Genomic DNA, 27,948 nt, shown 5'->3' with positions numbered 1-27,948 from the left:
ACATTCCAGCAGCAGAGTGGCTGTGTTTCATATCTCTGCAGATCAAAAAGTCTTTCTATGAACAGTGATGTTGGACATTAAGCTGGCTGCCTCAGACTTGAAAGGATGCTGCATTGATTTTGTGTCACAATTTTTAAATGCTATGCCTGGTTTATCTGCACATGGTAGATATAAAGGAGCTTTCAAAAGGGGCATCTTTATTACTTGGGCTTTTAAATTGCCAGGCTACATTTTTGGGAAAGCCACATGAAAGAATGTCTCGCACGCACTCTTTCTTTTAATGAGTATTACCTCCAAAAGAATACTTCTTTTACCAGAGCAGTATGTCATTCGGAAGGGGAGACCTCAGTGTTTTTACTGATACTGTGATGGTCATTCTGACTAGCAGATGATCCAATCCCTTAGCTAAGAAACACTTGCAGATGCCCTCTTTTGTCAGGAATAATACTCAGCAAAAAATGAGAGTTAGTGGCTTATCATCCTAGCTATTTAAGAGGTTAAATCTGAAGTCAGCCCAGGGAGGAAAGTCTATGAAACCCTTAACCTCCAATTAAATACCAAAAAGCTGGGAGTGGTGGTATGGTTCCTGTGATAGAGTTCCATCCTTGAGCAAAAAATTGCTACGGAACAGTACGTCGGCTCTGAGTTCAAACCCCAGTACTGGCAAAAAAAAAAAAAAAAGAGAGAGAGAGAGAGATTAAAGTATTTTTTAAATTTGTAAGATACTTTTGTAAATCTACCATGCTCAGAAAGCCAACCTCTACCCGCAGTGGCATTTTCTTTTTTTTTTTTTTTTTTATTGTAAAGGTGATGTACAGAGGGGTTAGTTACATAACTCAGATAATGAGTACATTTCTTCTTGAACATGGTTTCCTCCTCTCATTTTCTAAGTGTTTTTTTTTTCATTGAGCCTATCCAAGTTAGATTCTGTGCAACATGACAACACATGGCCTCTCTAGTTATTTCAATATTTTGTATCATCTCTCTCCAGAATGCTTATGTGCTACCTGAAGGTAGAGATTAAATTTAATTGTCTTCTAACTGATCAAGATATAGGGCAATGTTGGAAAATATGTCCTTACCCAAGACCTTATCAACGAAGGAGACCAATGTTTAATAAATGATCTTAAATTGTCGTCTGCCAAGACTTTTGAAAGGGCAGGGAATAAAGAGGGTGGGAGACTGGAGAGATTCAACTCAGAAGAGAGTAAAGAAAAAGTTATCAACAGATCTAGTACTGAGTCATCACTTTGTCAATTAATAGCTGGAGTATCAAATAAAGGCTCTGTGATCTCTTCAACCTCATTTTCCTCATTTTCAAAACATCCCAGTATGATCTAAAGAGTCCAATGAGATGATATTTTCCATGCAGGAATTCATTTTGTAATGATATTCATTATTTTAACTTGCAGTTTGGTTTCGGGAAGAAAGAAAGGATATTTTCTTTTTCAAACCACAAAGGGAGGGAAGACATGGTAAAAAGCAACTTTCCCAAATGAATCATGCTTGTGTAAGAAAGTAAGTCTTCAGTGTTGGCACACTTCTCGAACAAACCTGCCCACTGCTTGTCACACTTCAGTGGGTCTTTCACAATCATGTAGGGTTCTGTAGCTCATAACAGCATACATTCCCTTGGTTCAGGCAGTGTAGAGGAACACATTTTTTATTTTACCAGTGAGTAACGGAGACTCTGAGAGGCTGAGAAATGTCCCCAGTTTCCTCTGGGAGGTGGATAGTGCCTAATTCTTCTTTCTTCTCTTCTCACTGGGCCACCTTGACTCTTCGTGTGTACAAATATGTGTCATCATCCTTCATTGCAAACATTTTCACAGCCTGCTCCCTAGTAAAAGAGACATTTCCTAGCATTTTGTCTCCATTAAAATAGTTTAAGCATTTAAGCTGAAATTCCATCCAATTGATGAGTTAATTCCACAACCTGGTAAGACCAGGTACCCAGTGGATGCTGGTTGAATGAAGGCAACAACCAAGTCAGTGGAGGGTATATCCTGTGGCTGTTCCTATCACACACATATCTGGCTCCAATGAGAAGTCAATAAGAATCAGGAAAATGTGATTATATATATGTATATATATATATATGATATATGTATATATATCATATATATATATAATGGAATTCTATGCCTCCATCAGAAAGAATGACACCATCCCATTTGCTAGGAAATGGAAAGATTTGGAAAAAATTATATTAAGTGAAGTAAGCCAGTCTCAAAGAAACATAGGTCCCATGGTTTTCCTTATTTGTAATAACTAGTACACATCTAGGATAATCTTATCAGACAAGCAGCAAAGGTCAAAAGCTATGTACATATGACCACATAAGGTGTTGCTAAGCAAAATGAACCCTAAGATAGGGACACAAGAGGTTTTTTTTTCATTGTCGGTGTTGTTTTTAATGTACTATGTGACTATTTTGTTTCTTTTGTATGTTCTTCCCCCTGGTATAACCCCTGTTTTCATTGTATTTGATTCTGGTGCCCTGCATCTTGTATATACATTTTTCTCATTTTGGGAGAGGAAGGGAAATAACAAACTGCTGAAATAAGGATACAAGTTGACCCATTGTAACAATGAGATGTACAAAGACATTATGTTGAAAATGAACTTTACAACTTGGGGATGGGGAGAAGTTAGGGAGGTAGGGAGGGAAGGGATGGTAGGTGGAAAACAAAGGAGGGGGTAACAATGCTGGATATAAAATGTACTCATTACCTTACTCATGTAACTGTAATCCCTCTGTACAGTAGATTTACAATAAAAAAAATTTTTTTAAAGAAGTCAGTAAGGAATTTTTACCTGATTCTCCCTGTTTTATTAGAACTGAAGGCAAGACTAGCAAGAAGTTATGGGCCAGGTTAAGGAATTTGTATTTTACCTGAAAAGCAATAGGAGCCATCAACAAAGTTTAATAGATGGAACTTTGGAGATATGATTTACTGATGTAAAAATATGAATGAAAAATGCTTAGCCTTTCTGACTTCTACTTTCCCAGTATTTCCCAGTTTTTCAGCCATGCTGAGAGCACCATTGATTTTCTGTCTATCAAATGTTCCTCCTGTGTTCCCATGTTGGTGTTCATTCTTCACCTGATTTGAATGTGCAGCCTGGACGCTGTCCCTGAGCTGTTGTGCTCAAGGCCAGCACTCTACCACTTGAGCCAGAGCTCCACTTCTGGCTTTTTGTTGTCAATTGGAGATAAGAGTCTCATGGATTCTCCTGCCTAGACTGGCTTCTAACCACAATCCTCAGATCTCAGCCTCCTGATAAGTCATAGGCATGAGTCACTGATGCCGGGGCTAAAAATCTAATTCTGACTGACATAGTGTCCTATGTACCAGGATGCTGAAGACAAAAAGAATCTGAAGAGCTTACCTGTCTAATAAAAGACATAGAGTTGTCCTCGTAGTCTTTAAAAAGAATGTTTCCACATTTCCTAGAGCCTACTGTCTGGGCTCACACAAGTAGGCTTGTGTGGTCATGCCTCTCATGGTATGATTTTAGTTTTCTTCTCTGAGTTGGTCTCCTTGTTTTCAGTAAATGGAGTTTAAATTTGCTATTTTCAAGGAGAACTGGAGGTCATTCAAATAATACATGCTATAAAAGTGGTTTTTGGGCTACTGCTTTGTCTCTACAGATATTTAAAGCACAGTTTTCTGTAGATATTTAAATCAAAGACCAAAGAGATGATTGATAATCCTCATGAAGGAGCACAGTCCTCTGTTGTACTGTTATAAATTCTCCCGATTCTATTTTGGTATTCAGTGGATTTATTCTTTGACATGTTGGATTTAGAGACATTATTATTCTTAGAATTTAGAAATCTATGTCACATAGTTGGCATGAGATGAAACTGACTCAGAAACCCCAAATTTGAATTTTATTTTGTCACTTAATTAGCTGTATGCTCTTGGACAAATGATTAAAATCTCAAAATGTTAGCTTCTTCAGAAAACAGGAGTAATGTTAACTGTACAATGGATAGAGAAAATGTACAATATGTGGAAAGAATGTACATAATAACAAATACAAATATTTTACAAACATGTGAACACATAAAAAATTAACTTTACTAAAGATAAAAATGAGGTAGGATCTTTAAAAGTGATAACATTTAGCAGATACTTGTTAGCAGTGAATGTAGAAAATACTCTCTTACACTGAAATATAAATTATAACAATTTTCATGTAAGACTATTTTTTAAAAATTTAAAATTTTGCACACTTTGACTTAAGAATTTAGCCTAGAAAAGCAACCATAAATATATGTAAATATTCATAGTAGGATGTTTACCTCGACAATTTGGTAAATAATGACAAGTTGCATGCAACCTAAATGTTAAATACACCCACTAAAACCCATAGTTTTGAAGAATATTTAATATCATAGAAAACTTATTAAGGAGATATGTCTGGTATAAGTCCAATTTGTTTAAAAAAAAAAGGTAATTTATATGTTAATACAAGTGCACAAAAATACCTTCTACATGTAAACTGTGATTCTTGTGTAAATTCCAGCTATAGGTGATTCTCTCTTCTTTCTGTTTCTCTCTGTTTTTCCAAATTTCTGCAACTATTATTGCTTTTCCAATGGTGTAACAAGAATGCTTTACCTATCTTATAAGAATGTAGTAAAGGATGTCACATAGCTCAGTATGGAGAACTTGCCTTGCATGACTTGGGTCTAATCCCTGCACAGGGATGAAAGCAGGAAACGTGAGAGGGAAGGAAATCTAAATTTAAATTATAATACTACTGTTTATATTTTATTGTTTATTATTTTATTCATTTACTTGTTTAGGTGTTGCACTTGTCTCAAAGTTAGCCTTTTCTTAACACTTCCTCCTTTTTCTCTCTTCTTCCTGCCTGCTCTCCATTACTTTACTCTCTACTTTCCTCTTTCCCTCTCTGCTCTGCTTTATTCCTATTCCTGTCCTGAGCAGTACTGAGGGGCATTGCTCAGCGGCCGCTAGCATGAACAGCAAGCAGTTGCTACCCTGATTTGAAGCTCAGTTGATCCAAACTGAGCAAGCAGTGAACAAGTTTCTTGCATTTCCTTCCAGACCTCTAGTAGCCTTGACATGCATCCTGGACTAATCAAGACTACATGAAGTATACTTCTACCGGTGAGGACTTGAGCTTTTGTCATAGAGGACTGAATTACCAGCTTCTCAAAACGTGCTGGGGCTGGGAAGGGGTTCTTTTCTTCTACACCCCAAGTGTTAGACACCTCTGTCTTCCAACACTACTTGAAAATAGCTTTGTCAAACAAAACATGAACACTAGGAGTTTCCTGACATATTCATAACTATGAGCATGTGATTTGCAGTTCATATTGAATAACGATGTAAGAAATCTGCCAAGAAAGCTCCAAATACTATTTCCAGCACTGGTTCCTAACCAGTTACAGCTGCCTCTCTGTAGGATGTGAACACAATAGACTGCCATGTCCCATGGTTCTGTGGCTTACAAAGTTTGTATTGAGTTACTAGGAGTCACATTCATGGGGGAAGTCACTCTCCTGGAAAGCATTTAAGATGAATAAAGCTAAGGGTTTAATGTACTAATGAAAAAATTTGTCAATATTTAAATCAAACGTGTGAACACTAAGCATTTTTACATGTGCTCACTCTGCAGCTCTCCAGACACAAATGCAGTAGATAGATGCACTGTTAAACTTTCGAACAATGACAAAGAAAAACATGGGGGTAATTGCTTCACTCAAAGCCTGCCAGAAGATTAATTGCCTAAGAGATGTATTTTATGCACTGTCCAAAAGCTGCAGAATCTGTGGGAGTGTCTTGCTTCCACTAGGAAAAACATATGTCACCTCTCACCAAAGATGTTTATGTCTTTTCACAAACCTGTCTTTTTTTTTCAGCCTAAAAACATTCCAACTGGAAATGACTTCAAAGCCAGAAGTTGATAGGTTAGGGGTGTTTAGTAATGCTTAGAGTAATAACTGCACAGAGTCAGATATGATTCTGTACTATGAACCCTACAAATCAGAAATCTGGCCCCCAGGCCTGACTGTAGAGTCTTTGCATTTTGGGTTAAAGAAATCAGTGGGGAAAACAAATTGTTTAAATAGGGATACAGATGGACCCATCGCAACAATGAGATGTTCAAGACGTTATGTTGAAAAACGAATCTTACAACTTTGGCGGGGGTAGAAGGGGTGGACAGGGATGGTAAGGGGAAACAAAGGAGGAGACAACAATGCTTGATAAGAAATGTGCTCATTACCTTGCTTATGTAATTGTAACCCCTCTGTACGGTATTTTCACAATAAAAAAAAACATATTAATAGAGAAAAAATAGAAATCAGTGGGAGGGAACAAAACATAGGTGTCTTATCTTTAACCTGCCAGCTCAGAAAGAATATGTGTGAGGTTGTAAGACTAAAGGTAGAGGGGAGGAATGGGGGTGGGGGGGAATGGAGATTGGAACTGTCATGTTCTACCCTTTGAGGCTATATTCAAATGAGGACTTGCTGAAGGCTGATGGTGTTGGAACCTGCAGAAGTCTGTACAGCTATAACTGAGAAACATAGAGTATAAATTTGTAAGCATTTATTAGGGCCTTCAACAACCAGGTTATATGTACTAGGCTTTGCTCCGAGTAAGATTGAGAATGGATTAGGAGTGCAAAGAAAAATAAGAACAGCTCCTGCTTTTCAAGAACATTCTGCCTGATAGAGGAACAGACCTCTCAACAAATAATCATGGTAGAATGAACTAAGTGTAGGATACTGGAGATTTTCTATCTTCTCATAGAATAGATAGGGGATGATGGTGTGGATCCAGGAAAGCCTCTTAAAGAAGTGGAGATTAAACTAACACTGGAAAGATGAAGGAGAGTGAATTTCCTAGAGGTAAATGGCCAAAGCACAAATATCTGTGACAGCTGCTATGTTAGCACCTGCCAGCTGGTTTTTAACACCAGTGTCTGAAGATTGATGGGAACAATGGCTGGAGACAAAACTTAGTATGGTCAAGGTAGTTCAGGAGCCCTGTGACCTGTGTTAATGTGCCAAGACTGTCTCCAGTAAACGTCATGTGGTAGAGAGTCACTGAACAGTTGTCAGAGAGAGGTGATCTACTCTCTCCATTAGGTAGCTCCTTCTGCTTCAGTTTACAGAGCCAAGAAGGGAGGTACAGAGGCCAATTAAGAGGTTGCTGCAGCCATCTTGGTAGGATGTCGTAAGAGTTTAAACTGGAGTAACCATAAGGCATTCAGCTTGGAAAGAACATTGGAACTGGAAAGAACATAATATAGTTAAAATTCCATAGTATACAAATCGAGTCACTAAGGACAAAAGAGAGTGACCTCACCAAGGTTGTATGGAAATAACCTTGTTGGCAGCCAAAATGAGAGCAAGACCATATAGTCTTCGGGTTTCCAGCCCAGTGACTTTTCCATTCAGGGATGCCAAGTTTGGTCCCAGCATCCTGCTTCACTTAGGTAATGCCCTAGCAAAACTTGAAACTTATTTGGCCAGCATGTTTCCTGTCAATAGCTAGGAAGTAAGAAAAGTCTTTGCTGGAGGTAGGGATCCTGAATCGAGCCAACTTGCCTGGGAGGGTTCTTTTCTATCCATCATCTTTCTACTTTTGCTTCCCTCTTCTCCTCCTTAAAAAAAAAAAAAGACTTTTCCAACTTCTGCTTTCAAATTTCCCACTCTCTCTCCTGTTGAGTTTAAGTAGTGCAGAACTGGAAAGAAGATACCGCACTGTCAACAGTGTACCACCTTTCTCCAGCTTGTTTCTTCAGTTTGTTCTAAATACAGAAACAGTGTTGTGCACTTGGACAGTTTTGAGGATGATATTCAATAAAACTTAACTATTTTCATCTAAATCCCTCCCTCCTCTAAGCACACAGAACCATTGTTCATGGCAATGTTACCTGCAAATACTGTTTCATGCCTCTTTTCCACTACACATGAAGTGTATTCATGTTCCTATATACTGTGGTTAACCTTATAATGGAAACAGCAGGAAATTTGGAGCAAGAACTAATATTTGGGGCATGAGTTTTAATCTCTGAACTCCAATTTCTTCAAGTATAAAATGAGGATTATCTTTCTTACTTTCAGAAGTTCCTGTCACAAGGCAGGAACTCACCATGCTGTAGCCTTGGAATTCCCAGACTCTAAAAGTATAAGAAATTAATCACTGCTTTTTAAATAGATTACCCAGAGAGATGGGGGAAGAGAGAGAGAAGGAAATTTCAAAAATAAAATTTAAGTTATCTCATGTGCATTATGCAGACCAGTGGGTGTTTTGTCTATTTGTGTGATCTGCTGTTTTCCTGCCCTTAATTTTGTGAAAATATGACTCCTCAAAAGCAAGGAAAATAAATGTGCTTCATTTAAGTGGTAAACTAAACATTTTTAATTTCTTGAATGGAGCCGTGTATTTATCGTAAGTTGGGCAGCATTTGGGAAAAATGAATCAGGCATCTGCAGTATACTACTGAACTTCTATATCCTGAGCATTCACATTTTGGGTTTTTTTTTTGTTGTTATTGTTGTTTTTCTCAATGGTAGTCTTATGGAACCATCTGCCCATGGAGAACAAGGGTCATATTCCCTCTGCCCCCTCCTCCCTGCTCCCATGCAAATTGTTTCTCTTTATTTTTATTTTGTATTTTTATATTTTTAGCTCTGCATTCCACATAGGAGATAAAACACCAGTATTTGTCTTTTTCAGTCTGTTTTAACACTGCAACTTCCTGTTCCAAACATTTTCCTGCTCACAGCATGATTTTCTTCATTTATAGTGGAAAATCATGCCAATATACCACTTTTTTTTTATCCATTCATCATTTGTTGAATACCTGAACTGGTTCCATAGCTTGATACTACCACATTGTGAGATAATCCATTCTGAACTGATTTTTGTATGGGATAGGAACTAGGAATCTGATTTCAGTCTTCTACCTGTGGATATCCATTTTTTTTTTACGCCATTTGTTAGAAAAGGCTGTCTCCTCGCGGATGTATATTTTTGTCTTCTTTGTCAGGAATCTGATGTCTGTAGTTTTGTAGGCTTATTTTTGCATCCTCAGTTCTTTTTTTTTTTTTTTTTTTTTGTCGGTCGTGGGGCTTGAACTCTGGGCCTTGGCGCTGTCCCTCAGCTCTTCAGCTCAAGGCAAGCGCTCTACCACTTGAGCTACAGCGCCACTTCCGGTTTTCTGGTGGTTTATTGGAGATAAGAGTCTCACAGTCTCTCCTGCCCGGGCTGGCTTTGAACTGCGATCCTCAGATCTCAGCCTCCTGGGTAGCTAGGATTACAGGCGTGAGCCACCAGCGCCCGGCTGCATCCTCAGTTCTATTCCACTGTTCTACATAAGTTACTGTGGCTCTGTAGTATAATTTGAAGTTGTGAAACCTCCAGCATTGGTCTTTTTGCACTGCATTGCTTTGGGTATTCTGTCTTTTTGGGCTTCTTTACGAATTTCAGTTGATTTTTCTTTAATGCAGATTACATTAAATCTTTAGATCAATTTTGGTACTATAGCCATTTCTACAATATTCAAATTGCTGATCCATGAACATTGCAGGTCTTCCTATCTTCTAATGCCTTCTACATTTTTCTCCTCCCTGTTTAATAGTTTACACAGTAGAGATCATTCACCTTCTTAAGATTATTCCTAGTTACGTTATGGGTTTCTTTTGTTTGTTTTGAGGTTATCATAAATGGAATTATTTTCTTGATTGATTTGTCAATCTGTTTGTTATTGGCATAAAGAAGAGCTACTAGTTTCATATGTTGATTTTATATACTGCTACTTTGCTGGAATTACTTATAAGATCAAAGAGTTCTCTGGTTTAATCTTTAGGACCTTTTTTTTCTTTAGGACCTTTTAGGTGTAGAATATTATCATTTGTAAATAGGGATAATTTGGGTTCTTCCTTTTATATTTGTATCCCCTTTGTGCATTTTTCTTTGTCCAATGTTCTGGCACAAAAACAATCACTGGGTTGATTAAGAGAAGAGAGATTAGGTACCCTTGTTTCATTCCTGATTTTAGAAGAATTTTTTACCCATTAATTTTTGCCTATTTAATACAATGTTTCTATAGACTTTTCGCTTATAGCTGTTTTATGTTTAAGTACATTTCTTCTATTCCTACTTTTCTTCAAGAGTTTTATAATGATGTTAATTTTGTCAAAGCTTTGTCTTCATTTCTGAGATACTGATTTTAATGTCGCATTCCTATTATGTACTGTGTTGTATTTATTAATTTTGCCTCTAGTGAACCATCCTCACATCATTGGAATGAAATTAACTTGCTTGTGGTGTATAATCTTTTTTAATGTGATGCTGAATTCAGTTTGCCAGCATTTTATTAGGAAATTTTGTATCTATGCTTATCAGGGAAACAAGTAGATTCTTTTCTTTCTTTTTGGTTCTTATTTTGTTGTGGTATTGGGTAAGACTAGCTTCATAGAATGAGCTTGGTAGCATTTCTTTTATTTCTGTTTAATGTAGTAGTTTGAAGAACATTAGTCTTAGTCCTTTACAGATCTAGTAGAAATCAGCAATGAGTCCACTCCATCCTGGACGCTTCTTTCTTGAGAGACCCTTTGTTCTGATTGCCTGTTATAGCTCTCTTGGGATTGTTTATGGCTAGAAGTTTATCCATTTCTCATAGAATTTACCAGAATAGACTCCTATCTCTAATTTATTAGAATATACATCTTCAAAATAGTCCTTGATGATTCTTCAGATTTAATTGACAGGTATTTAACATCCCTCTTTTCTACTTCTAATTTATTAACTTGTATTTCACTCTCTTTTGCTTTAGCTAAGGGTTTGTTGATCTTGTTTATCTTTTCAACCAATCAACTCTTGTTTCAATAAATTTTTGTTGTTCTTTTAGGATCCATTTTATTAATTTCCACCCTGATATTCCTTTTTTCTTTCTATCCACTGATTTGGAGTTTGACTTGATCTTGGTTTCTAAAAAGCTTGAGGTGCATTGTTATTAATTTGAGCTGTCAATGGGTTTTTAATGTTGGCATCGATGGCTGGAAAACACCTTCGAACTGCCTTTGCATCCTAGTAGTTCTATTTTTCTACTATTGTAGTTTCATTTTCATTTTCTCAATTTCCTTTGTGATTTCTTCAGTAACCCACTGATCATTCAGAAGTGTATTACTGTTTAAGTTGCATGTGCTTATATAGTTTTTATGCTTTTTCTATCTAATTTTATTCCATTATGATCTGATAAGAGAAACTATTTCAATTATCTTGTATTTGTTAAGACTTCCATTATGGCCTAAAATGTGATCTATTTTAGAGAAAGTTTCACAGTCTTAAGTAGATAACGCTTCCTTAAGTCTCAAGCACTGGGTTTTAGTAAAACCATGGGCTGAAAAAGAGAAATGGAAAAGGGAAGTGAGGAAAGAGAGGAGGAATGAAGAGAGATTATTCCATCACACATTTCTCCCCTGCTTATGCAGATATTGCACAGCGGATGTTTGAATGCTAGGATATACGGCCTCCCTTTTCTGGCTCTGCACTTTCCCTCTCTAGTCAAAGTCCTTAATCTACTCCTACTTCTCATTTTGCCATTTTGGATTTCACAATTCTGTCCCAGAGACCTCTTCTTAATCCATGCCCTAACATTCCTATTCCACGTATCCCATATTAACCCTTATTTTCATGTTCATTTCTATCTTTACAGTCTTTCAAATTGTGAGATTCTAAATTTGATGCAGATATCTCTGTTGTCTTTGAGGAGTCTGGGAGTTGGAGTAGGGATATCTACGTGGGGGTTCGGAGATTAGGGTGGGTGTCTTGTATAGGCTAGGGTTAGGAGGCTGGGGTTGGGGTGGGGTTTGGTGTCTCTATTGTCTTGAGATGCTAGGGGTGGGTTGGGAGAGGCTGATTAGAGGTTAAGGGCTGAGGATTGGAGTAAGGCACCTCTGTATTGTCATTTGAGGACTGGGAGTTGGGGTGGGAGGGTCTCTGTTTAGGTTTAGGGTAGGGATCTCTATTGTCTTTTAAGGAGATAAAGTGGGTATCTCTATTTAAAGACTGGGGGATTGAAGATTAGAGTGGGAAATTTCTGAATTTTGTGGGGGGGGGCTAGAGGGCAGGGAATCTCTGTTTAGAGGTTGGAGGTTGGGGGTTGGGGTGGGGATTTCTGTCTTCTCTTTTCTATACTAGGATTTGGGGTGGAGGGTCTGTGTATAGGAGCTGGAAGTCTTTTGTAGACACCATGTGCAGGAGTGGAAGACAAAGATGGGGTGAAACAGAAGAGCAAGAATTGGGGATTAGGTTTCATCCCACTTCTGAGTAGTTAGATGAAATCAAGACTCTCCTAAGAAGTCCCCACATTCCATGTACCACTCTTGCCACAAACCTTCTCTTTTTTCAATCCATGGCCAAAGGCATAAAAGGAAAATAGAAGAAAAAAATCAAAGCATTTGTGGCAGAAAATCTATCCAGATTGGTATGTGTGAGTTTCATTTTATTTCAAAGTCCCATTATTCTCAATGGGAAAATTTAGGGGGTGGTTTGAATGCCTGATATTTGGAGAACTGCCAAAGCACATCCTCAGGGTTTCTGATGAGGAGTTGGGGGCTCTGACTGTCACTGCACCCTCTCTGCATCAGCTGACCTGAGGGAGCAGAGCCGGCTCTTTAACATCAGGGAAAGTAAAAACATCCCAGGCATTTTTAGAAGGTGCCAGGCCACTCCTATCACAAAAACCTCAGCAAATTGAAGCAGGCAAAAATCACTCATTCCATTTATTAGCAATCTTTCCTCTTCCTATAAATACCATTCTAGTGCAGTCCTATCATTGCAAGTATGTTTTTAAAAAGGAATAAAATATATTACGTGCCTGATTTTCCTTCAAATTACATTTGTGAGATATAAGTCTGGGTCATTGGGCTCTTCTTCTTTTTTCATTTTTTCTTTTCCCAAACGCAATGCAACCCTTGTGTTCCCCAGCATCACCACGAAGCTAAGCCAACACCTTCCCTTCGCTAAGTTGGACACAAATAACTGTTATGTGCTGCTGTGGAAACTATGACAGAATGTTATTTATCTGTTTGTTTTAATGGTTCCTGGCCATAGAGGCGGGGGGGGGGGGGCGGGGAGTGCGGGGGGAAGGAGAGAAGGGTGAGGGATGGAGAAAACCTTGAAATTTGATTGATTTTTTTTAAAAGAACAAAAAATATGGAACACAGAGTAAAGAACTTTTTAGGTAAGGGGGTCAGTGTTCTCAGGTGTCTGTGTCCAGCTGTGGGAACCACAGGAGCTACGAGCTACGTGACACAGTTACTTCAAAATCACTTGTGCTTACAAAGGCATTCCAGTGAAAGACAAAGGGATATTAGGGTGAGTGGAATCCTCAGTCTCATAGATTTAAGTCTTCTCTGTGAGTCATTGCTCCTCTGGATTGACATGCTTTGATTGGCTCGCTTTGAAAATTGACCTTACAGGTCAAGTATGCTAACACGTTGCCCTCTTTGATGCCCGCTTTCCAATTGGTCTTTAGAAAACAGTCTGTGAGTTAACATTGGGATCACATATTTCACCTGTAATCACATCACCACATCCAGCCTGAGGCAAAGTCAGCTTCAGGTGTTTCCCCACAGCTCCCCACCCAACTGGCTCTTTCCATGCACCTCTCTGTACCTGTCCGGGTGCAACTTTACCAGAGTGCCTCATTCTGAGATGAGTCCAGTTAAAGATGCTAAGCCTCAAAAGATGTTCTTTCTCCTGGTTGCCAGTTAGCTGAGGATACTTCTAGGCTCAAGAAAGGTGTCAGGAAAAAGATCGCTTTGGATATTTGGTAAACTCTTGAGACCACATCTGATTATGATTTCTTATCTACATCTTGGTATCCTTGATGATGTTCTATGTATGTTGGGATAATTATGGACCCTTGGGGTTTATCATGTATCCTCCTTTGAATAATTGTTTTACTGATACATAATAATTATACATATTTACAAGATACACTATTTTGGAGGGGGGTTCGGTCGTAGGGCCTGAACTCTGGGCCTGGGCGCTGTCCCTCAGCTCTTCAGCTCAAAGCTAGCACTCTAAAGTACACTATTCTTTCAACACATGTATATCATGTGCAATGGTCAAATCAGAATTTGTGTGTTGACAATATTCAAAATCCTTTCTTAAGCCAGCGCCAGTGGCTCCCACCTGTAATCTTACCTGCACAGGAGGCTGAGATCTGAGGATCATTGTTTCAAACCAGCTCAGGAAAGTCTGTGAGACTCTTATTTCCAGGTAACCACCTAAGACTAGAAGTAGAGGTATCTGCAAGTGGTAGTGTGCCAGCATTGAGTAAAATGTTAAGCAGGAAGCCCCGAGTTCAAGTCTCAGTACCAGTGCATGTAAGTATGGGAGTGCATGCACTAGTGTGCATGAGTGCATGAGCATGTGTGTGCGTGCGCGCACACACACACACACACACACACACACACACACACACAGCCTTTCTTCTAGCTATTTTGAGTTATACTGTAAATTAACTGTAGTCATCCTACTGTTCAGTGCAACAAAACTTATTCCTTCTATGCAACTGTGGTTTGTACCCATGGCCCTCCCCTGTCTGTCATCCACTATATCCTACTCTCTACTCCATGAGATGACCTCATTTAAGCTCCCTCAAAGAATGTGCCTGTCTTTTATTTAACAGTGTGTCTTTCATTTCTCTCCAGCTTGCCACAAATGTTAATATTTGATTCCTTTTTCGTGTGTGCGCAAATAATATTTGGATGTGCATATACATCACCTTTCCTTTATTCATACAACAGTGAACAGCTGGTTAATTCTGCATCCTGGCTATCTTTATCTTGGCACTCTTTATCTGCAGCATAGTGTTTCCTCTTCTTTGGTTATATACCCAGTTGTGGAACTTCTGGATCATGTTATTTCTATCTTTTGTTTCTTGAGTAACCTCCATGTTATTTTCACAATGTGGAATGTGTGTTCTAATTTACATTCTCACCAACACTATAAAAATCTTTGTGTCTCTCTGCTTCCTTGATAGCATTTGGCATTTTTTGTTTTTGGTTTTTGGTTTGGTTTGATTTGTGATGGTCCTAGGGATTGAACTCAGGGCCTAGGCACTGTCCCTGAGTTTTTTGCTCAAGGCTAGCACTTTACTATTTGATCCACAGCTCCACTATTGGCTTTTTTTAAACTATTTGATTGTAGATAAAAGGCTCTTGTGTGGGATCCTTTTTTGTTTTCTGTCGGTCGTGGGGCTTGAACTCAGTGCCATGATCTTTCTTGCTTAAGACTAGTATTCTACCACTTGAGCCACAGCTCCATTTCTGGCTCTTTTGGTGATTAACTGGAGATATGAGTGTCACAGACTTTCTTGCCTGGGCTGGAGATCCTCGGATCTCAGCCTCATGAGAGGCTAGGATTACAGGTGTAAGCCACTGGCACATGGCTATTTTTCTTTTTTATGGTTGCCATTCTGACTGAGGTGGGATGATATGTCATAAAAATTTTCATTTGCATTTCCCTGATGTTCAACATTTTTCATTAGCCACTTAATGTCATTTTTAAAAGAAATAGCTATATGTACCATTAATCAGATTATCTGTGTTTTGCCAAGGGGTTGTTTTGAGCTCCTTATATATTCTGGATACTAATCCCCTGTGGGATGAATATTTTACAAATGTTTTCTCCCATTCTGCAGATTTTCTCTTTATTCTGGTTTCTTGGCTGTGCCAAAGGTTTCAGTTTGACCAAATCCATTTGTCTATCATCATCTCTTTTTGTGATAGCTGTTTTTCACCTCCAAGTGATTTGACTGCACCTCCCTGGGTGACGAGGGGAGGAGGGGGGAACCTGCCGCTCAGCTGGGAGGCTTCACACCTCTCCTGAGGTTTTCAAAGCTTCCATGTGGCTTTGCTTTTAACCAGAGTGGCAAATAGGTGGCTTGTTTTCACATTTTTATAAAGGATTACTTTCCATCTATTTGTGGTCATGAGGGTCTTTTGGGAAGCAACTGGCAAGTTATTTTGCTTGGGTAAGGAGAGATTGCTGCCCTCACACAAGGAAGCAAGCCTCATTGTGAATGGCTCCAGGAGCACCGTTACAGACTCTCTAGCTCTTTGAGCTGGATGGTGAAATTCCTTCCAGGGTTTAGGCCAGGTATCTTGATACAGTTACATCTCTTGGCCTCCTCGAGTGTGGTAGCAGGTCCATTCAGAGGCACTGGGTTCTTTAGCTGACTTTTCCATTAGGTGCGGTGGGTTTAGGGAGTCACTCTGTCCGGCAATCCACAGGAAGAGCCATGAGAATCAAATCAAAGATATTTGCTGATACTCCACAAATCATCAATACTTATATCATACTAATCTGTAGGAAAGGACCTACAGGGCTGGGCCCATATCCTGCCCCAACTTCAAGGCTTGAAATTCAAGCCATTGGCCCTCTCTGAGGCAGAGTCCCTCTACCTTGGCCCTTGGGTATAAATGTGTTTTGTTTTAATAGAGGTGAAATTCACATAACACAATTAACCATTCTAAAGTGAATGGTTCAGTAGTACAACCACAAAGGTATACACTGACTGCCTCTCCAATTAATCACTTTCTTCCCCTCCCCAGCCAATTTTCCATCACTAAAAGGTTACATGTTCTGAATATTCCAACTAAATGAGCCAAACACGTTTTCATGGCCATCCTATTTCACTTGGCATAATGGTTTTGATGTTCATTTACATTGTATCAGGTTTTGATACCTCATCCCTTTTAATGGCTGAATAATATTCCACCTTCTGTATCTGGAATTCCTTACCTATCCTCATCTGTTAATGGCCATTGAATTGTTTCCACCTTTGGCTATGGTGAATAGCGTGTCCATGAATGTCTGTGCACAAATACTTGTTTGAGGACCTGTTCTCAATCCTTTGGCTTAAGTTTTATAGTTAATAATTCTCTTCTCACTAAGGAGAGGCATACATTTTAACATTATTATTCTAAAGGGAATATTTAGGGCCAAAATCATCATGAGTTAGTTCAGCTGATTATGTCTAGTAGATGGGCTTGTGTCTTGTGTTATTCTGATGAGGACAAACATGGTTTCCAGGCTGGGGAGCATTTCTGGTATAGTGGGCAAGCTAGGGCAGTCTCTGCAGTCTGTTACAGTCCTGATGATCAGTCAGTGAAAGGGAGAGTGAGACACAAAAAGACAGCGTGCAGTCAGAAACCTGTGTGGGTGTTCTGATGTGAGTGGACACTTTTCTGGGGGAGTATAGAGCACCTGGATCCATCTTAAAGAGGAGAAGAAAGCCATGATGGCTTACACCTGTAATCTTTGCTCTTTTGGAGGCAGAGATCAGGATGATCAAGGTTCCAAACCACCTCAAGCAAAAATATTTGCAAGACTACATTTTCATCAATTTAAAAAAAAGATGGGTATGGTGGCAGATGTCTGTTATCCTAGGTACACAGAAAGCCTAAAATAGTAGGATCACAGTCCGAGCAAAAATGTGAGACCCTCTTTGAAAACTGACAGAAGCGTTAGGGATGTGGCTCCAACAGTAGAGCACTTGCTTTGGCAAGTGGGCAGTCCTGAGTTCAACCCCCAATGGCTCCAGGAAGGAAACAGAAAAAGGAAAGACAAGACGATAAAGAGGGTGGGTCATATTCCAGGCCTCAAGAATAACATGGTCTAAATATGGAAACATCCAGGACTTGCAAGTCGAGTATCAGAAGGTTCCCAGGCTTCCCCAGCAAGGAAAGAAACAGGAAACACTGGCAGGCAGTGGATGAGGAAATCCCTCAGAAGAGCCCTCTCTTCCCTCGCTCTCCAAAACTTCCTGCAGGGAATCTTCCTAGGGCCACATGGTTCTGGTCCACCATCTTTCAGGCCAGTTCCAGCCTCCTTCTTCAGCTTCTCACCTAGGGGAAAGAGAGGCTGTAGAGCTGGTGGACAAAACTGTATCTGGTTTTCCCAATCCCACCACAGAATCAGGAAGGTTGTAGAGGCTGGCCACGTGGTAACTTAATTACGAGAAGTTTATGAGAAACAGGCTTGCCGATCACAAAGCACCCTGCACCTTGACATCACGATGAGGTGGCTGGCGCAGGCTGGTGCCAGCTGCTGTGATGAATGGCTGGAGTTGCTTTGCCATAGGATGCAGCCTCAAGCACTCTTGGTGCAAGAGTCCTTGTACTTTTGCAGCCGTGCTGTTTCATGTTTTCAATTTATGAAGCATGCAGCAAGACAGGAAGACATCCATGATGAAAGAAGTGTGAACTGGAAAAAAGCACAAAGCTGATTGACTCCGGGAGCCGGCATGGGCATTTGCTCTCCTCCCGCCTGCACAAGCAGGAAAAGGAATGGAAAGAAAGGTGACTGTGACTTTACCTTTAAAAGAAACCCTCTGGACACCGAGTGTACTTCAAAGAAACTTCCTTCTCCAGACCATGTGGAGGCGAGCTACAGGAGAGGAAACAGCCATTCTAGGTCTGTTTGTTCTGCGACTCTGGACAGTTCTTCATGGTTCCCGACCCTCAGTTTTCTCATCATTACACTACCACCTTCTTTCTTTCTCTTTTCCTTTTCTTTTTGGTCCCAGTACTTTGGACTTGAACTCAAGGCCTGGACCCAATCCTTTAGGTTTTTTTTCCACTCAAGGCTGATGTTCTACCTCTTGAACCACACCTCAATTTCCAAGTTTTCAATGGTTAACTGGAGATTTGAATCTCATGGATTTTTCTTCCTAGACTGGCTTTGAACCATAATCCTCAAATCCCTGACTTCTGAGTAGTTAGGATTACGGGTGTGAGCCACCAGAGCTCAGCACCATCACCTTCTTTACAAGACTGCTGTCAGTATTAAGTTATTCGATGCTGTTTTATAAATCTATGAAACTCAACAGAGTAGAGGCTTCTTATGAAGTCTCTTGTTTCCGATTAGGCTAATTAACAGCAGTGTTGAGGAACAGAACATCATTACTGATCTAACTACATAGTATAGTGCCTGAGTTTGCATTTTCACTTTACTCACTGGGTTTTGTTGTTATTGTTTTGGTTTTGATGGGGATTTTTTTTTTTTTTTGTTAATTTGAGCAAGTTACTTAATTTCTCTGAACTGGGGCATTTACCTTTGTAAGCTAAAGATGAGAAAAATACCTCATGAGGAGATGCTTTAAGAAAGTACCAAAAGCCAGGCAAGGTGGTATATACCTGTAATCCTAGCTACTTTGAAGGTGGAGGTAGGAAGATCATGGTTTGAGGCTAGTAAGACAAATGCACAAACTCTTATTGCACAAATAAAGCAAAGCAACAGAAAGGGCTAGGAACATGACATAAGTGTAGAGCACTTGTCTAACAAGCATAAGGTGCTGGGTTCAATCCTCAGTACAAAGTAAGGAAAGGAAGAGGAGGGGAGGGGAGGAAGATGTGGGGAGGGAGGCAAAACAAATCCAACATGGCACCCAGCATAGACAGAGGGAGGAAGGACCTAACACAGCACCTAGCACAGAACAAAGGTACTTATTGTTTGTTTCAATGCTGTGGTTCTCAACCCACATTTAACTTACATGAGAGTTTTTTCATGAATGAATACCTGGGTCTGCCCCCTCCCCTAACCCCCCCCCCCCCCAGTATGAGTCAACAGGTCCAGGTGAGACCCAAGCCCTGGAATTTTTGAAAGCTTCCCAAAGAGATACTTACAAGCAGCCAGGGCTGAGAACTACTCATGAGCAGATGACATTACATACTTGTTTGTTTTTCAGTTTGAGGTTTTTAAATATATCTGTCCCTAAGAGACTGGTCAGAATAGCAAGAATTTTAGACATCATCAAAAATTCAATACACCTGCAGCTCCTAAGCCTTTCATAAGAAATGGGCAGCCAAGGAACTGCATTCCATTTTATTCTGAAGAAAAAAAAAATTATTCAGTCTTCGTTTTTTAGAGTCTTGAACTGGAAAGGTGGTAAGAAGTTTAACCTAAGCCTCACACATAAAATATGGGAACTCCCAGTAGATTAGGGATTTATATCTGGGGGTAATTCCAGGGTTTTGTCCTCCCAAGAGATATAAATTGAGGTCTTGCGAGTTTAATGTTGGGGAGGAAGAAGTGTTCTCATAATGACACGTTAAACATCAGGGCTCTTGTAATGCTGAGGGATTGAAAAGCGCCGTCCAGAGTAGCAGCGGGTGGTGTGGGAGTTGAGTCAACGCTCCCAATTTAGGTTTCCAAGCATCCAAGGCTAGGTCATTGAGAACCTTCTTTTTCCCTATAGGTTTATGGTATTAGTTACCCAATAAAAGTTGGGTTAATTTTACAACCCAAGTAAAATTTAAGCCAAAAAGAATTCCACATTGCTGTAGGATTTATGAAAGTAAACATATGGAGTGCTTGCAGGATTGGGCAACGTTGAAATTTCAATGTCTTTATGTCAGGTATATGATATATTCATTTAGATGTGAACTGAAAGGTTAACTTTAAAAAGAAAGAAAGAAAGAAAAAGAGCTTTGCAATAGAGGCTATTTTCAAGGCTAAGCTTGAAGATCCTTTTCCCATCGCCACCTTTATATGCCTGTCCAGAAAGGGCAGAGTTGAAAGCTACAGAAAACTAGCGCCCCATAAGACATTTTTCATTTTGGTTTGCTGCCTTCCTGGACTTTCTAGACACTATACACTGAGATTCCTACACTGCAATCCCAGTAGGGAAGTACAACACCAGAGCTCAACCACAGTCTATGTTACAGAGTAAGAGCTTCGTAACTAGCTTTTCAATAATTGCATTCTTGGATCAAATTCTTTGGAAACAATCATATGCTATCTCTGCCATGAAAAACAGTTTTCATAGCAGTCAGGCATGATGACATCTGATTGTGATCTAGCCACTCAAGAGGCTGAGGCTGGAGGCTTCTGAGTTGGAGGCCACTGTAGTAAACATGGTTGAGATCATGTTTTAAAATTAAATAAATAGTGTCTAGGTACTGGTGGCTCGCACCTATGATCCTAGCCATTCTGGGGGCTAAGATCTGAGGATTGTGGTTTGAAGCCAACCTGAGCAAGTAAGTCTATGAGCCAGATGTGGGACTATGGCTCAGGTAATCGAGTGCCAGCAAAAAAGCTAAGGCAGAGAACTCAGGCCCTAAATTTGAGCCCCAGTAGCAGCACTAAATAAATAAATAGGCTAGGGGTGTAACACAATGGCAGAGAACTTGCCTAGCATGTAGGAGGCCCTGGGTCTTATCCCAAACACTCGTAAATAAGTAAATAGGTTTTAAATATGATAGAATCCTCATGGTTTCTACTTGTAAGCATGCTAGCCAATTACTACCTCAGTTTTTTAGGTAAAACACACACCACTGTAAGCCTAGCAACTCAGGAAGGCAAGACCTAAAGTTCTCACGTCAAAGCTAATCCAGGCAGACAAATCCACTCTTACCTTCAATTAAACAACAACAATAAAAACCTGAAGGATACCTGGCATAGCACTATGTCGGAGCAAAAAAAGCCCAGTTAGAACACCAGGCCTTGAGTTCAAATCCTAGTACCAACACGCACACGCATGTGCGCATGCGTGTGCGTGTACGGAGGCATCAATGGCTCAGGAGTTGACAGCTTACCTGAGTATATAAACACAAGAAGGGAATTTTGTTCTCCAGACTTTGAGGGACTGTGGGGGATGTCTCTGAGGTTTTTTGGCTCAAGGCTAGCACTCTACCACTTGAGTCACAGCTTCACTTCTGGATTTTTGGTGGTTAATTGGAGATAAGAGTCTCACAGACTTTCCTGCCTGCTTGCACTGCTTTGAGCAAAAATGATCAGCTCTCAGCCTCCTGAGTATCTAGGATTACAGGTGTGACCTACTGGTACCCAACTTCTCCTCATGTGTTTTTTTGTTTTTTACCAGTCTTGGGGCTTGAACTCAGGGCATTAGCACTCTACCACTTGAGCCACTCTGCCACTTCCAGCTTTTTCTAGTAGTTTATTGGAGATAAGAGTCTCATGGACTTTCTGCCCTGGGTTGGCTTTGAACCGCAATCCTCAGGTCTCAGCCTCCTGAGTAGCTAGGATTACAGGCGTGAGCCACTGGCGCCCAGCATTCTCACCTTTCACTGAGAAGAAAGCACCCCCTTACATGGGGTGAGCAGCCCTGGCGCAGCGATGGCCTGCCCTGGGGGCAGCGCAGTGTTCTGGACTCCACATCTTGGGCCGATCAATGGCTCCTAGGTGAGGTCACAGTATCCCAGCATCCCATGGGAGGTTAAGGGAATGGGCATAGCTTCTTTCCCTCCTGTTGAATCTCAACAACTTGGATCCTGAACTCTACAGTTTCCAGCCCTGGCTATTCAGTCACTAAGCATGTCCTTGATTCCTTCTGTCTCCAAGTTCAAAACCACTTTCCTGTTACTTATTATTGTCATTTGAAGCAGCAGAATTTTAAGGAGGCTGTTTTTAAAACTTTTAGGAGGCCAAGAAGGCAAGGTTATAGTTCCTCAGTGTTTCTAGATGTCCTGGGTTTAGTGACTCATCTAAACTCTCACCTGTGGTTTTCCCTGGCCATCTTTCCACAGGGGAGAGGTGGTAGTTGGTAACTAATGGGGGAGGGGCTGCATGATCCAGCTGCCCTCTGGCTCTTCCCAGTGGTAACTGGCTTCTTACCTCGTGCTCCTGTTAATTGTCATGTCAATCTGAGTAAATCGTGGGGCTAATGTACCCATGCTTTTGTAGTAAATGAAGCAGAAATAATCTGTGCTTAAAAAACAAAAACTGTACAACATGTGCCCAGATTTCCAACTCATTTCCTCTTTACTCTTACAGCCAAATCATCTTCCAGCCCACCACCAGCTGCGAAAATAAAAGCGTTTTTTCCCCCATATTTCAGGATGATTTTGTGCTTCAGGATGACTTTCCGGGGGTGTAGGAAACTTGACCAATGTAACCAACAGATGTTTTAAGTGATGTTTTGGGCAACGAGCAAAAAAAGCTATATTCTTTAATATAGGGTACCCAACTGCGCCTCCTAGTGAGAGTTTGGGGTACTGCTCATAGTGGAATATGATGCCTCTGCTAACAGCTCTGCTTTGCTCTGCTTTGCTTTTAGAGATGAGTATGAAGAAGATGGATTCTGTCAGCCATACCGAGGGATTGCATGTGCTCGATTTATTGGCAACCGTACCGTTTATATGGAGTCTTTGCACATGCAAGGGGAAATAGAAAATCAGATCACAGGTGGGTGACATCGATGAGAATTATACATTTCCCCCCGAATGACTTATTCTCACACAAACTTTTACTGAGCTGCATCTCTCTTGACAAAGGATTAGGCTAAGCATGAAGGTGGAGATCAGGACAGTGAAAAAGCATGAGTTGTAATCTCTGTGCTCTGGAATTAACATTAAAATAATTCATTGAAGGTTGCTCTGAGGGAACAGGGAAGCTTTGAGAAATCTCACGTTCATTCAAACACTCAATAAATATTTTGGAGTGCTTTTTGATGTGCCAGGAACTGCTGTGCACTGGGGATGCAATGGTTGGTAAATAGGCCAGGTTTGTTTCTGCCCCCCCTGGAGCGTACTGTGTGAAAGCAGCTTGATATGGATTGAAATGATTTTCAAGTCCAGAAGGCAGGACTCTCATCCCTGTCCTCATAGTTACCATGTCTTCAGGGAAATAGTTTACTCGGCAAGAAAATCCCATCTTTACTTGGGACCTGAGTGATGACACTGCTGATCCTATGTCTCTTCCTGCTGTGCCTTGTGTTATTTTACCATTTGTTTTCCTTATTTGAAAGTGGATTTCTTTTGAAGAAAATCTCCTAGTGTAACACCATCTAGCATGCATAAGTAAGGGAAATATAGGATATCTTGGGCCCTTTTCATAAAGAAATATGTTTATTGTGTCATTTGCCACCTGCATTAAAGCGGCCTTCATGGGATTCTAATGCAGTGTCCAGATTCAGCAACTACAAATACAGGAGACCCTGTTACATCTAACAGAAGCAATGAGTGTGTTTTTCTTATCCTGAAATTTAATGTAGCTCCTTATAGTTTATCTGATAACTTAAGGAACCCAGGACAACAAAAGATCCAGAACCTATGTCCTCTGTGGAATTTGAAGGAACTGAGGGCGGCAACCATTTCACCAAAAAAAGCAGCTAGGAAAGATGTCCATTGCCATTTGCTGAAGCCCTTAGTCTTTCAAGAATAATAAGACTGAAATTTCCAAGGTTCCACACAGGACTGGTGGCGAGGAGCTGTTGAAGTCACGTCTCAAGCTAAGAACATTTTAATGTGCTTTTTCTAAGAGTGCACATAATTAAATGGTGTTCTGATAAAACAAAATTTGCTAACCCAATTATAATAATCCTCTCTTCAGTCTGGTCATTCGGCACCAGCTTACTGGAAAGTACTACAGTCTTTATTTTTAGTTTAATTTTTTTTTTTATCCATTTAGCTAGTGTTTCTCAAGCCTGATTGGCTGGGTAATCTTAGTTTCTCAAGTGCTGTGAATAGTCTACAGGATTAATATCCTAAGGAACATACTTTGGGAAACTGGGACCAACCTCCCACGTTGCTCTGGGATGCCCATGCTCTATGTACAGATACCCTCATTGGATAAGAGGCTCATAAGCTGAAGGGCCATTCATATTTCATGATATATCCTGGGACAATTGAATTGAGGTCTCTGAGAACTTCCAACTGGGCTGCCTCATTGTCAGAAGATGATGCAGAAAGTATTCAGGCCACAAAGAAATTGAGCAAGTTACCCAAAGCCATCCAGCAGCCTCTGCCATCTGGCAAGAGACAGAATTAAATGTGCTGGGTCTCAGCCACTGCCTAAAGGCAAGTTCTGCCCTGGGCTGTCTCAATGTCTCAGAAACCTCACCAAACTAATAAAAAGGACCGGATGAAACATGAAGTTCTATTGTGTGGTAGTTTAAAAAAAAAGAAAGAAAAGAAAAATATATTGTCCTTTAACCTAATTAATTCTTTTTTATTAGGAAATAGCACATATGTAATTTAATCCTGTTTTTTTAACTTTGTAGTCAAAATGTTTTTTGTTTGTTTTTTTTTTCTCAATCCAGTGAAAGTAAAGCTGCTGAGACATCTGAACTGAATCTCCTTCACTTGGCTGTGCCTGAATCAGGCCAGCAGATTCCTTCCCGAGTGTGTTTAGATCTGATCTCTGTTGACTAGATAACTGAGCAGATAAACCCTGGCCTCCGGGAGTTAATGACTGTGTTTGCTTTGCAGCTGCCTTCACCATGATTGGCACCTCCAGTCACTTATCTGATAAGTGTTCCCAGTTTGCCATTCCTTCCCTGTGCCACTACGCCTTCCCCTACTGTGACGAGACCTCATCCATCCCCAAGCCCCGCGACTTGTGTCGAGATGAATGTGAGATCCTGGAGAATGTCCTGTGTCAAACAGAGTACATTTTTGCAAGATCCAATCCTATGATTTTGATGAGGTTAAAACTACCAAACTGTGAGGATCTTCCTCAGCCAGAGAGCCCAGAAGCTGCAAACTGTATCCGGATTGGAATTCCCATGGCAGATCCTATAAATAAAAGTAAGTGGTAACCCTGAACTTCTGTACTGCCCTTGGGGCCTGCAACCCCTTGGCACAGGGAAGACTGGACGTTGATGCGTGGTCATTCTTCACATCGGTGCAGTTTCCATGGGAAGTCAGTCTGCCTTCCAATGGGCCACAGTGAAGATTGGTGATGGGTGGGGAAAGGTTCCCTGTATCTAGTGTAACTATTTAAAAATATAGACAATGGCTTCTCAGTAACTGCAACACAGAATTACCATGTTGCCTAGCAACTCCATTCCTGAGTATGTAAACACACACTCAAGCAAAAACTCATATAAGATTGTCCACGATCCACTATTTACAATAGCCAACCAAAGGGGAATAAAATAGGAAACACACCAAATGTCCATCCATCCATAAGTGGATGAAAATCATGGTATATCCACAAAACGAAATAATATTAGCCCATTTCAAAGGAAGGAAAGGCAGATACATGATACAGCTCAGATGAAACCTAAAAATATTATAGTACATGGAAGAAGCCAAACACCTCTGCATAATTCCATGTTAGGCGAAATTTCCAGAACAGACAAACTCGTTGTGACTGACAGGGGTAGGTGCTAGGGACTGTATGGGTAACTGTTGAATGGGTATGGAGCTTCATTTCAAGATGACAGAAGTTCAAGAGCCTAATAGTAATCAAGTAAAGCAACAGGGGCAAGAATTTGTGGCATATATACTGTTGTACAATTCACACATATATATATATATATATGAAGCCTTGCCTACATCTTTTACCCTTTCAGCACTGTCAAACCAAAAACAGACCCTCTGCACATTGTTTTTCACAAATAACCTTCCTTGTTGGTGGTTAATACTATTTTATTAGTGAAATGAATGATTGCACCTGAAATGCTCAGAACTCTGCTCAGTGCATAGTAGCCATTTGATAACATTACTATTACTGTGACCGTGATTCCTGTGTTTAATTGCAAGGGCTACTTCAGAGGACCTGCTTCTCCCAAGTGTCCAGCCCATCATCACAAAGTGCTCTTAACCCCTACTAGAAGCCCAGAAAGCACTGCCCCTAATAAACATTCTCTGTGAATTACCCACTAGATTCTTTATCCCATGATTCATGTCCAAAGCTATCAGTCAGAATGGAGGGAAGAGTTTGGTTTGAACCTTCTTTGAACCATTCACAAGGAAATTACTCCTGGGCCCCTAGGTCCTGCCCCAGTTCTGATTTCTTCTGTGCTCAATATTAAGAGTCCTTGTAGAAGACTGCTTTCATTCCTGAAGCCTAAGCTTTAAATCCTCCCAGGAATGTAACGGCAAGGCAAGCCATGTGTCCTGGCCCAGCAAGCAGGGAATCTGACCATCAGGCTAGCTTGGCCTCAAGGTGAAAGGCCTTTCCTCTCCTCCATGAACTGCTAGCTTCCAGCACCGACATCACCTCTGTTTCTTTCTGGCAGTCTGAGTTTTTCTTTTGTTCTTCAGATCACAAGTGTTATAACAGCACAGGTGTTGACTACCGGGGAACCGTCAGTGTGACAAAATCGGGGCGCCAGTGCCAACCATGGAATTCCCAGTACCCTCACATGCACACCTTCACTGCCCTGCGCTTCCCAGAGCTGAATGGAGGCCACTCCTACTGCCGCAACCCAGGGAATCAGAAGGAAGCTCCCTGGTGCTTTACCTTGGATGAAAACTTTAAGTCTGACCTGTGTGACATCCCCGAATGTGGTGAGTAGAAGTCATTGCCTCTAAGGGACCCAGTCACATTGCAAAGTATCTCTATCCCACCGCATTCACTTTGGAGAATCCTAAAGAGAAGGTGGAATGTGATTGATGGTATTTGCTTGATCTCTAACCATTTCTAGAGTAGTCATAGGATTTTTTAAAGGATGACTTTGGCACCAGGGTTGAGATTAGACTCTAGGAAGGATGTCATAGCAGACCATTGGAAGCTACTGTGATCATCAAAGGGGAAGATGTGAGAATTTAATGGGAGGAGGAGGAGTAGAAGCTCGAGTCAATGGACAGATTCAGGTTATATTTTGAAACTGGAGCTAACGGGTTACTGGTGAATCTAATATGAGATATAAAAGAAGGGACTCCAGAATGACTTCAGATTGGGAACTTAGATTACCTTTTGCTGAGATGAAGAAATACATAAGGAAAGAAGTTCTGTGGGAACTGAACCAAAGAATAAATGCATTGTTCACTCCCCTGGGCCAACAACACTGCCCTTTGGGTGACTTCTGACCCTTAGTTTTCAGCTAATGCCCTGCAGAAGTAGGTAATTTCCCTACACATTGGAAGACTTGATAATCTGATCAAATGAGTGAAGCTCTATTATAATTAGTTTAAGTAAAACTTAGGCATTATATATAAAAGGTGTTAATTTTCACTTCAGTGGC

General features: G+C 40.5%; 1 protein-coding gene across 1 annotated transcript in view; it reads left to right on the top strand.

Moving 5' to 3' along the window:
- Ror1 (receptor tyrosine kinase like orphan receptor 1) overlaps positions 1-27,948 on the top strand; it is a 144,666-nt gene that overhangs the window by 82,503 nt on the left and 34,215 nt on the right. The window contains exons 4-6 of the mRNA XM_042681183.1: positions 23,092-23,219; positions 25,244-25,561; positions 27,026-27,271. Of these exons, the coding sequence (XP_042537117.1) occupies positions 23,092-23,219; positions 25,244-25,561; positions 27,026-27,271 (692 nt within the window). The remainder of the gene's footprint in view (positions 1-23,091; positions 23,220-25,243; positions 25,562-27,025; positions 27,272-27,948) is intronic.

This window comes from Dipodomys spectabilis, unplaced genomic scaffold (assembly GCF_019054845.1).
Source record: "Dipodomys spectabilis isolate Male_0828 unplaced genomic scaffold, ASM1905484v1 ptg000002l, whole genome shotgun sequence".
Classification (NCBI taxonomy): Eukaryota; Metazoa; Chordata; class Mammalia; order Rodentia; family Heteromyidae; genus Dipodomys; species Dipodomys spectabilis.
The sequence above is the reverse complement of the archived record's forward strand: the minus strand, read 5'-3'. Positions and strand labels throughout refer to the sequence as shown.